Here is an 11,396-nt window from a genome sequence, read left to right as displayed (position 1 = left end):
TCAATTATCAAAGTAAGTTACATTTCGACATCTTATTTAAACTTGTTCCCTTTTCCATATTTCATTTTAATTGTTCGTAAAACAGTGGATTGATTGATTGATTGATTGATTGATTGATTGATTGATTTATTGTTCAGCTAAAATAAACGATTACAGTTATAAAAACAAAAAGTTAACAAGTAATAATTGGTAAATATGATAAATTGACTGTTATAAAACGTATTATGATCTAAAACTATTTTTTGCATTATGAGTACAGAAGGAAGATACTATATAGTTATTGCAAACACCCTTTAAAACGACAACAAACTTTACAATGTTTACTTATATTGTCATTGTCCGAAAATATGAGGTGGGAGTATCTTCATTGAAAAAAGCATAGCTAAAATGTTTCTGGAAACATTTGAACAAGATTAAAATGTCTAATGGACCCAAGATTGCACATGAAAGCCCTCAGGCCTATTTTCAATGGGTTTACTAGAGAATATAACAATAACAATTTATTTTACACTTCATTTTTTTGACATAATTTTACCAATAAAATGTTTTATGTGTAAGTAAAATACAATGTATAACAAAATTCGTGGTTAACTTAAAAGTCAACTGTACAATTCTGTTGTTTCACTTACATCACATTGAACATTTTAAAACAGAACAAGCAGATTGAAGTGCAAACTTAAGTTATCTTTAGACGAGACTGTTTTTCCTTATCTGAACAAGCTTATGTGTCTGTCAAAGCTTAACTGGCAAAGACAGAGTAATAAAATGGTTACTACAGGTCTGCCCTGCTGTGCTTTCTTGTCACTTGCAGTAAACAGAACATGAACTCCCTGCTTTCCTGCATGCACATCGTTTCGTTGAACAACCTTTGCGGCTGCAAGTCAGTAGGAGACCATTTAGGACACTATAATAAATTACGTTGGCAACAAAAGATCCATCGACCTCTTCATAGCTGTTTAAATTGGGATCAACATCAGCGTCTTGAAGACAATGTAATAGTAAGTATGTACCATTTAGTTCCAATGTACGTGTGTGTATAAGCGTGCGTACGTGCCTGCGTGCCTGCGTGCGTGCGTGCGTGCGTGTGTGTGTGTGTGTCGCATTACTTTGGTGTTACATTTAATATCTTTGCTTATTCATTGTTAGGCATGTAGTAGCTGGCTTCAACTAGATATTGTTCTTCCCCACTTATAACCTCCTGTAATTTTGAAATATTTAGTGATTTTTCAAATTTGTATCGGGTATCTTTCCGGCGTAGCTTTTAATAGAGAATGTTTGGTTCCGACTATAGTTGTGGTATCACAGCCTGTATGGATATATGCGGGAAGCTCGAAAAGAATATCTGCAATAGCATGAACATGTACATATCTCGTCAAGTCACCTATTCAAATCCTCACCTAGATCTCATGCAGACCAACGGATTTCAAAGATTGCGAGTAGAATTATCCAAGTATTATAAAATCTGTATCACCAGAAAGAAAAATTATTCTTTCTGCTCTTTTGCCTGTAGCAGGTATTGCATGAGGAATCAAGCGTTCATCCACTTATTCAGTACGAAGATTTAACTTGGCATAGTCATTTTGCTTTCCAACCTTGACGGACTGGCATTTCGATTCCATGTACGTCACCGCTACAGCTCTTTGGACAATTTCAATCTCTGGACACATATATGGTTTATTTCCCTGCATTTTCTCAAAAACTTCGATGCATGACCTTGTTAACAATTGATCCCCAGAAAGGGTCCATGTTGACTGGTAGTTGGGTGTCATCTTCTACTCGCTTGATCTCTATTGGTTTCACAGGTGTTTTCGTTCTCTTGGTATCTTTTACCGATCCTTCTATGTACGAGCCAACGACATTATGCATTACGACAAACATTCACCATTACGATAGATATTAACTTAGTAAGGAATGCACATACATGGACATTTAAAATAAACAATATGTGCAGTAAATAACATAATATATACATGATATTATCAATAGCCATGACAGGCACAGCACACCGAACCAAGGATGACACAAAAAAGAGAAAACTCTTATTTCCATTGTGGTCGTTTGTTCTGGCGGCGTGGCATAGGAAGGCATAGGGAGGCATTGCATATTTAAATAATAATATGGCTGTAATCGAAATTGCAAAACTATATTAAAAGTAGTCTATATGCATTAAAATAAATATTGCCGTAGTTGTATCACAGTCACTTTACATAATTAGTTATAAGTTGAGCAATATATATAATATTTAATTATCACATTATAGTATGAATATCACAGTATGTAGTACTAATAAAATGCCTAAAATTTTTGAATAAATAAATGAAAAAAACAAACTTAATTGAAACTCTAGCCTTTTAATACCAAAAATAATTATTCCAAATTATCTAAAAAAATCTTTACTAGAAATTTAAAAACAGGTATTTTCTCACTCTGTACTATACTAGATGGCAACTTGTTCCATAGGGAAATACCAGAAAAGAAGGAATTGAACCCAAAACCTTTGACCTCTGGAACAGTATGAGCCCCTTTCTGACATAACCTTAAATTACATAAAATTTGATTGATAAACCTTTATCTACTTACTAAATAATGCATTTATGATTTTTGTTTACTGATAACGAGACTGTAACCGTGTATTTCATAGCTGAAAACGCAAATATATTAAATGATTGGTGAGTGCTAAAAGATTTACTGTGATCTACTATCGTCTCAAAAGGTAGAAATACCGTATTTTCTGCACCTTTATTTCAAATTAAACTCGGTATCCTTCATAAGAACCATTGTTTTCGACATGTATTCATCCTTTTTGGTATATTTAAACAAATGTATTACTTGTTGTACATCTTATTTGGGAGTAAGAGTGCATCTTTAAATAAGAACATAATATCTTAAAACTTTGTTCCATCAATTTTTAATCATATAACATCCAATTAAATGTTTTGAAACCAAAAAGAATAACATTTTTAGAAAAAGGTAAAGACAGAAACTACAACGTCAAAATATAAACAACAGTTAACTATAACCAATGGCATGAAATACGTCACGCGCATATGCTTAAACGGTTTCACGCGTACAAAGAAAACGTCAACAAACCAGGTACAGTATATACTTTTTTCTTTTTTTAAACTATTCTATTTTTCCCGACATGGTTCCATTAAAAGCAATAGTGCATCGAAGAAATCTAAATTCATTGTTTGCACGGTAAAGGCTCATTTCTGAAAGTTACTCTTCGTATAAGCCTGAAAATAAATATTTTTGGATTTGTGTCTCCTGCGGATGGACTTTTGTTTCCTTAGTGACACAAACTGATGGACAGATTTTGAAAACGTAAAATTATGATATTTGATTGCCCTGTGCTGAAGTGTCTCCAACCTTTGCAGTCCTTAAGTGTTTCAGCAGCAGTAGTTTTTGTACTGCTTCAGCAGCAGCAGCAGCAGCAGCAGTAGAAGCAGCAGCAACAACAACAGTAGCAGCAATAGCAATAGCAGCAGCAACAGGAGTTGAAGTTACATAAGAGGTAAGACAGCAGAAGCAATAGTAGTTGTGGTAGTATTTTTACTGTTAAAATTACTAGTTGTTCTTGTTTTGAATGGTTGGTTGGTTGTTCAGATCGTTGAGAAACATTTTTACAAAGCACTTTAGCAAATTGTCATATTTGTTTTTTGTTTATTTTTTGTAGAACAACTGGACGTTGAAGCCAGTCTATTCGAAAAAAGGGAGGAAACTATTGCCAGTATGTGATTGTAAATATTGGTCTGAGAATGAAAGAGGAATTCGCGTTTATAGTGATTCTATTTCATATGTTTTGTATTTGGGTATGTGCAAGTAAGTATTCAAAATACTTTTTTCTAATAGTCGATGCTGCTTTTTAAAATCATTGAATGAACGCGCTAAAATGCCACAATTCTTTTTTACCTGACAGTAGAATAAATTATTCGCCATAACAAAGTAGACTTGCCTCAGACTCACAAACAAAATATCCTTTAAACAAATATGTTTAACACTTTGATTTTTCACTTCTTTAAATATTAAAGTGTTTACGTTTTCAGGCGATTTATGTTTTAAAATACTGTTCTGTATTGTATAAAATGACTTTACTCATCGTTGTAAACATTCGGAGCTCCTCGGCCATTTTTATCGAAAACAACCTCGGATGCATGCCGGTACATCAGTTGAATTAGTTCGTACATTTTTTAAATAAATCATTAATTAAATGTACTGTTTTAGAGTTGTATTTATTGATCTAAGTTTAAATTGATTGCCAGTGAAGTGTTTTGTTGCAAAACATAATTAAGATTCCCAAGAGTAAAGTCATAAAGTGTAACTGCTAAATAAAATACGCAATCTACTTGCAGCGGACTTAAACGTACCGCTTTTTGGGTATAACCGTCCAAATACATCCGAGGTTGTTTTCGAAAACTAAACCTATGATTCGGAGTGTTGAATGCATTATATTAGATAGCAACAAACACTTTTTGTACTGTGTGATCATGTGTTAACTTAAATTGTATGAGTGTGTAGATTTGAATGATTGATAAGACCACACCTTATAGATGTTTCGTTCGTCAATTTTCTAATCGCACCATTTTTCTTTCAGAAAAAAATAACGTTATGTATTTACATTCTAAATGCTTTATATACAACGAAAACATTGTTTTCACCTTTGCCCGCTCATTCTTTTCAACGATATGGATTTTTGTTTTTCTATTTTAATTTCGCCTGTCTCAACAAATTACAAAAAAAAATGTGTTTCTAAGGAAATTAAGAATAAAGCATAAATTCGTGACGCTTTGTGTTGAGACTGTGTTATTTTGAATAATCATGTTTGAGAACTCAGCAATGTGTTTTATGCAATAATTTAATAATCTGTAGTTCATGCATGTGACTTGGAACGCAAGGTTTGCACATGGCAGTGAATTAAAGCATGATTGTACCATCTCAGACCATTAGCTACTTTTCATTTGTATAGGTTTTGAAGCGATATGGTTTGTAATTTCAAAAACAGGCTGCTAGAGAATATTTTGAATATACATGATCTGCTGTTTGTGTACATTTTCACCGCATTGTGTGTTCTCCTACACCGGATTTGTTCACTTTATAGAATACACAGTGGTAACCTTCAACCAATTTTATTTCTCCTTTAGCAAACATAATTTTTTCCTTATGTTATTTAGTACACATTTGGATCTTCCTCCCCATATAATGGTGTTGGGGGTCGTGAAGCACTACAAGTAGGTGTTTTTTCGCATGCAAATTTGTCACTTGTCCTTACAATAGGAACTTTATTTAGTAGTCTCTGACCTAATTAACTGATGGCAACGCAACTTAAAACTTGCTTATATTTACAGGAGCCGAAACAGTGACTATTTCGTCCGACACATGTGGAGATTATTTCGATTTTGGTTCAGATTCATTTGATGGGCCGGATGTTACTGTCCTCTACAAAGGCGACCCCGTTACCACAAGACTTGAAGATGGATGCTATATCGAGCTTTATAACTGGGATTCTCAAAAAACCATATGCATGGATGTTTTAACAATGAATATAAACAGTTGTAGAACTAATGTATCGATATATCGAAACATTATAAGCAAATATTTGGAGCCGGAACAGGTAAGACAGACGCCATTTTGTACCGCAAATCGAAATCAGATATCGTCAGAACTTCTTTTTGACATTTAATATGAAAATAATTAATACGCCGGGTTATAAAATGGTTCGAATGGTGTTATGCGATTTTAATAAGATTGCAACGTTAATGGGAAAACACACCGAAATATCTTAAATAAATCTTGGCGAGGAACCGAGCGGAATGGATAATGGTAAAACATTATTACGCAGAAAATAAATATGTGTTGACTTAAAATCTCTGCCTTACTTAACGTACTACAAATAGTCAATACGTCCACAGCCAATATCGTGTTTTTTTAATTAACTGTACACGATCAATAACTTGCGAGATGAAAGCAATGTTTATATATTCTAGTACATATATATATGTTTATCAGTTACTGCTATAAAACTAGCTTATTGTGTCAAAAATTCCATCGTTTACATTACCTATTCTTGGGTAATGACAGGTACTTATAGGTTACAGATTGGGGCCACTCGAAAACATTTTGATTCGATTTCCATTGCCTGTGACAGAATTGTTAAAAAAGTAAAATTCACACTTGTTGCGCATACAGCCTTTCAAAGCTTTCGGCGCTTACATTCTATATATATAATGCATTTTGAAGTCCCCATAATAATGGTTTGTCTGCAGAAATATATATCGACTACCTGCCTCTATATTGTACCTCGAGAGGTGAATTGGCTAAGAAGGTAATATACCTGCCTCTGTATTGCACCTCGAGAGGTGAATTGGCTAAGAAGGTACAACCTGCCTCTGTATTGCACCTCGAGAGGTAAATTGGCTAAGAAGGTACAACCTGCCTCTGTATTGCACCTCGAGAGGTGAATTGGCTAAGAAGGTACAACCTGCCTCTGTATTGCACCTCGAGAGGTGAATTGGCTAAGAAGGTAATATACCTGCCTCTGTATTGCACCTCGAGAGGTGAATTGGCTAAGAAGGTACAACCTGCCTCTGTATTGCACCTCGAGAGGTGAATTGGCTAAGAAGGTACAACCTGCCTCTGTATTGCACCTCGAGAGGTAAATTGGCTAAGAAGGTACAACCTGCCTCTGTATTGCACCTCGAGAGGTGAATTGGCTAAGAAGGTACAACCTGCCTCTGTATTGCACCTCGAGAGGTGAATTGGCTAAGAAGGTACAACCTGCCTCTGTATTGCACCTCGAGAGGTGAATTGGCTAAGAAGGTAATATACCTGCCTCTGTATTGCACCTCGAGAGGTAAATTGGCTAAGAAGGTACAACCTGCCTCTGTATTGCACCTCGAGAGGTAAATTGGCTAAGAAGGTACTACCTGCCTCTGTATTGCACCTCGAGAGGTGAATTAACTAAGATGACTTTAATGCAATTTAACACCTTTTGCACGTTCGACTTGCAAATATTCCTGCTGCTGTTTAAGTCATGGAGCTGCCGGTCCTCCACCTGTTGCACATGGTGTGGTCCGACGAGAACTTCCAATCTGTATGTCCTGGTGGGGTCGCCACAAGCCGCTAGTCTTCCTGTTGACGATGTGAAATTGCGCTTTTACAGAAAACGGTGTAAGAATTTCAATCAATTGTTTGAAAGATAACTAAACAACTAAAATAATACCACACGTTTGCCCGTTTTTTTCATTCATAGAGTGAGATGGCGGCGTATCTGTATTGTATACAATAATGCGTGATACGCAAAGAGTTTAGATATTGCTGTAAACATGGCTACATAAAATCAACATGTGTTTTTAACGATTAGAATTCAAACCCTCCTGGCCTGGTAATTTATATTGCCTATACATTTTGCAAACTCAAACTATTAAATAAACTAGGTAAATACGGAACGAAGTGGAAAGACAGCCTTATATCACCTTTTGATGTCAGTAAGCAGTAGAAATTTCATTGATGATTATGGAATTCTCTAGAGCTTCGTGGTTATATGAACAATGATATAGCCTTCATTATAATGCTCATAGACATTTATTTTTGCAAATGGATTTCTCATTGTCTGTTTTTTTTTCTATTTCCAGTGCCGCACACAAGTGAAACTAGTTCTCCCCATACAATTGGCATAGTAGTAGGATTTTCAGTTGTAGTGTTCTTTATATTCATTATTGCGTTACTAGTGGCGGTGAAAAAACGTCAACAGAGGATGACGAACATGCCACATGTCCTTTACCAAGCTACGCCCTATCCTGCAAATGGTATATTCATCCGTGATTAGTTTGCTTAATGATGTACTCTGACTCCTAAAAATGATGTACCATAAATAATACAATTGTTTTAATTTAGCTAAAATGATGAATAAATATCGAAAACAGTGGTTCTTATAAGGATACTGTGTTTAATTTGAAATAAAGGTGCAGAAAACATGGTATTTCTACCTTATGAGACGATAGTTGATCACTGTAAATATTTAAACAAATCTTTTACTTTATCAGTAATATCAGTAATTACTATTTTCTATAAATGCATTATTCAGTAAGTAGTTAAATGTTTATCACTCAAGAATTATGTTTGTTAGAGATGTGTATGTATTGATTTTAAATACGAGTACCACTGTTAATGATTCTGTTTGAAAGTTCATACTGATAGTTTTAAAGTATTTGCTCCATACAGGTTAAAACTAATCTCCATATTACAACTACAATGCAACAGTTATTTAGTTCTGGTCAAACCAGAGATACATCAATCAATCAATCCATCAATCAAATCTTTATTTCCTCCTATTTAGAAGATAGGCAAATATATTTACAGCTTATAAAGTACTCTAACATTGAGCAATATAGAACAAATAAACACAGTAAACAAAAATTAAACATATTTTACATAAATATATATATGTATAGTTACACACATGTACATTGGATGCTACAGTTTTTGGACTTTGCATTCCAAATTGTTGATCTTATAATGGGTCCACATTATGATTTGAGCTAGTAATTTAAATAGTAGTGCTTATAAACATAACTGAAAGGAGTATTATTAAGGGTGTAAAAAGGAATACTATATATGAATAAAAGTTGCATACAGGAATTGCTTTATTACCGTTACAATTATGTTCAAACTAAACACAGATGTAATCGTTGTTAATTCTAGGTTCAAGCCAACCTCAATATGGACAACCGGCGGCTGGATATAGTCCATACCAGCCCCATCCAAACACAAATCAATACCAACCGGCTGTTACTCCGTCCGCACCAGCGTTGGGAGGAAATGCAGCCACTACTCGGGCGAATATTTACGGTAACTAACTTTGAATCAATTACGTCAAAAGTGATAACCGTTGGAGCCATCAACTTGAATTAATACACATGAGTTAATGGTTTCTACGAGATATTAAAGTGCTATGTAGTCTGTAGAATGTTTTTATGAAATATACCGACATAAAAAGTGGAATGCAACAGTGTATGACGTTGACGTCATACCCTTTATACGATTGCTTTTATCTACTGATATTGCTTTATACCCTGGCCCCAACTTCTCTAAACTTCTTAAGCTTAACAGGCTTATGTAACTTATTTCAATAATCTAAATTACATACTTAATTTTGATTTTGATAAATCATAACAATAATTATATTTAAAGTATAAGAAAATCATAAAGAAGTAAATGTAACACAAATTATAGGAAAACAAAAATAGTGAGCTTAGCTTAATCCTGTTATATGAGACTTAAGAAGTTTTGAGAAATTGGGGCCTGAAGCTGGGTGATAAAAGTTTGAAAACAATACCTGTTTGCGTGGTTCTATATATATAACAAATAATGTAACGAGATATGTTATTTTCTGCTTTGCACTGTCCGTTGTTGTGTATAGATAGCTCAGTTTGGGGTATGTTTGAACCAACCAGAAAATAAATAGAACATTAGCATATCAGTTCAGTTTGAAGATATACTTGTTGGGTCGATGCTTGGCATTTTATAAGCGTTGATTTGGTCTTTGTTGGCAATTTTAACTTTCAACATCTGCCATCCGACGAGCCCCGGATTTATGTCGATGCATACGTAAAAGTAGTTCGTAAAATTAAAAAAAATATATATTGATTATAGTGCTTTAACGTTATAACGAATGTTAAAATGATTCCAAATGAAGTTTATTATTGCATTGATATTCCTCAGAGTAAAGTCGTTGTGCTAAACTGTTAAATTGAAATTACAGCGCGATCTACTTGCTGCGTAGTAAAATGTAAAGACTTCTAACTTTGTAAACCGACCATATACATCCGAGGTTGTGTTCGATGGAAAATTGCTGAAGTGCTCCGATGAGAGTGTTTCGTATACGCGGACATGTTACGTTGTCGTGGTATTACAATTGAATTACAAAAAAAAAATGGTTTTCCTTTTCAGATCCGAACGCACCACCTCCGTCCTATGAAGACTGCGTAAAGAGAAAAACTATTTTTGTTTAAATTACTAATTTTACTACGATTGTGAAACAAGTTATAACAACATTATATTAATCACTCTCGTTGGCACGGTGTAACGCGAGAGAGTGGTCATGTGATGTAGGGGAAACCGGAGTACCCGGAGGAAACCCACTTATACGGCTTGGCGACCACAAACCAAACTCACTCAACCAAACCAACAGAGAAACTACATATGTTTTAACATACAAGAACGATATAGAATATATTTCCAAATACATCAGTGCCAAAGGCCTATGAATATACATACATATTCTAATGACAAACATTCTTTTTTTCAAAACGTTGTCGGCATTGTGTTATATATTTTACATATGAAGCAAATGAACAAAAACAGGTTGAACAACAATATGATCGAAGAGATATTTCTACGACCTGCTACGACTTTAAAGCAATATATAGATAACTTGTCATAAACGTTATAAATAATGGCATATAAATGTTTTGTTTCATATATAAATGCTTACTGAACCAACGTATGCGTTATACATATTTATTATACAAAATGTATGTGATTGCGTTGCAAATGTACCGTAGTGAACTGCTGAAGTATTTCGAGTTGAAGTAACATGAGGGGGCTCTGTTTGTTATTGTAGTCAAATATTGAGACAATAGGTAGGAAAGGAAAGTGAGAAGAAGATAGAGAGTAAGGTAGTAAGGTCGCCCAGCCAAAAGAATCGGTATAGGCCTTGATGGAATTTTAATTCGCAGTAGTAATTAAGTAACATATGGAGTGAAACGATCAGTTGCTTTAATAAAACGATGCACTTCGTTGCAAATAGCCACGTTTGACTGCTCGTCAAGACTGGAATCACCGTACATGAGACGGTCAGTAGAAATAGGAATAAATGCCTGAATTTGTGTTTAAACTGCATTGATATGTATATATACTTATAATGTGCTAAATTTGTGTTTAAACTGCTTTGATATGTATATATACTTATAATGTGCTAAATATGTGTTGTTTTTTAAACTACACTGAGTGGCATACGTATATATTTAATGGTATTCTGAATTCCAGTTAAAAATAAACGTTATTCCGGATATCGGTTTAAAGATAAGCGGTATTCCGGATTTCAAGGCGGGAGTTGGGGTTTGAGATGGGGGTCAACATCCTCAACAATTGAACATTCTAACTTTCGTTGATTTATGTTAACAAGTTGTATTCAAGATATGAAGATAGACATTTTCTGTTTTAACGGTAGTTTTAAAATATGTTATATTTAAATTTATTACATACCAAAGTCCTTTCTGGTTCTGTATGTTTAAAAGGTTCCCTCATTAATATTGCTGACTTTGTCAGAGGAATGGCTAAGGTGCAAGAAAAGTGAGGGTGACCGTGTCGTGTCATAGTCATAACCGGCAAATCCA

At 34.5% G+C, this 11,396-nt stretch overlaps 1 protein-coding gene across 2 annotated transcripts; it reads left to right on the top strand.

Annotated features, from left to right (window-relative positions):
* The first annotated feature begins 3,709 nt into the window (after window positions 1-3,709).
* On the top strand, window positions 3,710-10,500 carry LOC128220235 (uncharacterized). 2 transcript variants are annotated; one of them, XM_052928538.1, is made up of 6 exons: window positions 3,710-3,822; window positions 5,346-5,611; window positions 7,029-7,167; window positions 7,632-7,805; window positions 8,701-8,847; window positions 9,949-10,500. In XM_052928538.1, exons 1-6 carry the CDS (start codon window positions 3,759-3,761, stop codon window positions 10,008-10,010), a joined length of 852 nt encoding a protein of 283 aa, XP_052784498.1. In that variant the 5' UTR covers window positions 3,710-3,758; the 3' UTR covers window positions 10,011-10,500. The 2 variants fall into 2 exon arrangements, with proteins under 2 accessions (XP_052784498.1, XP_052784499.1); XM_052928539.1 differs by lacking the exons at window positions 7,029-7,167; window positions 7,632-7,805.
* Window positions 10,501-11,396: the final 896 nt, after the last annotated feature.

The sequence above is a fragment of the Mya arenaria genome, chromosome 15 (genome assembly GCF_026914265.1).
Source record: "Mya arenaria isolate MELC-2E11 chromosome 15, ASM2691426v1".
Lineage (NCBI taxonomy): Eukaryota > Metazoa > Mollusca > Bivalvia > Myida > Myidae > Mya > Mya arenaria.
The sequence above is the reverse complement of the archived record's forward strand: the minus strand, read 5'-3'. Positions and strand labels throughout refer to the sequence as shown.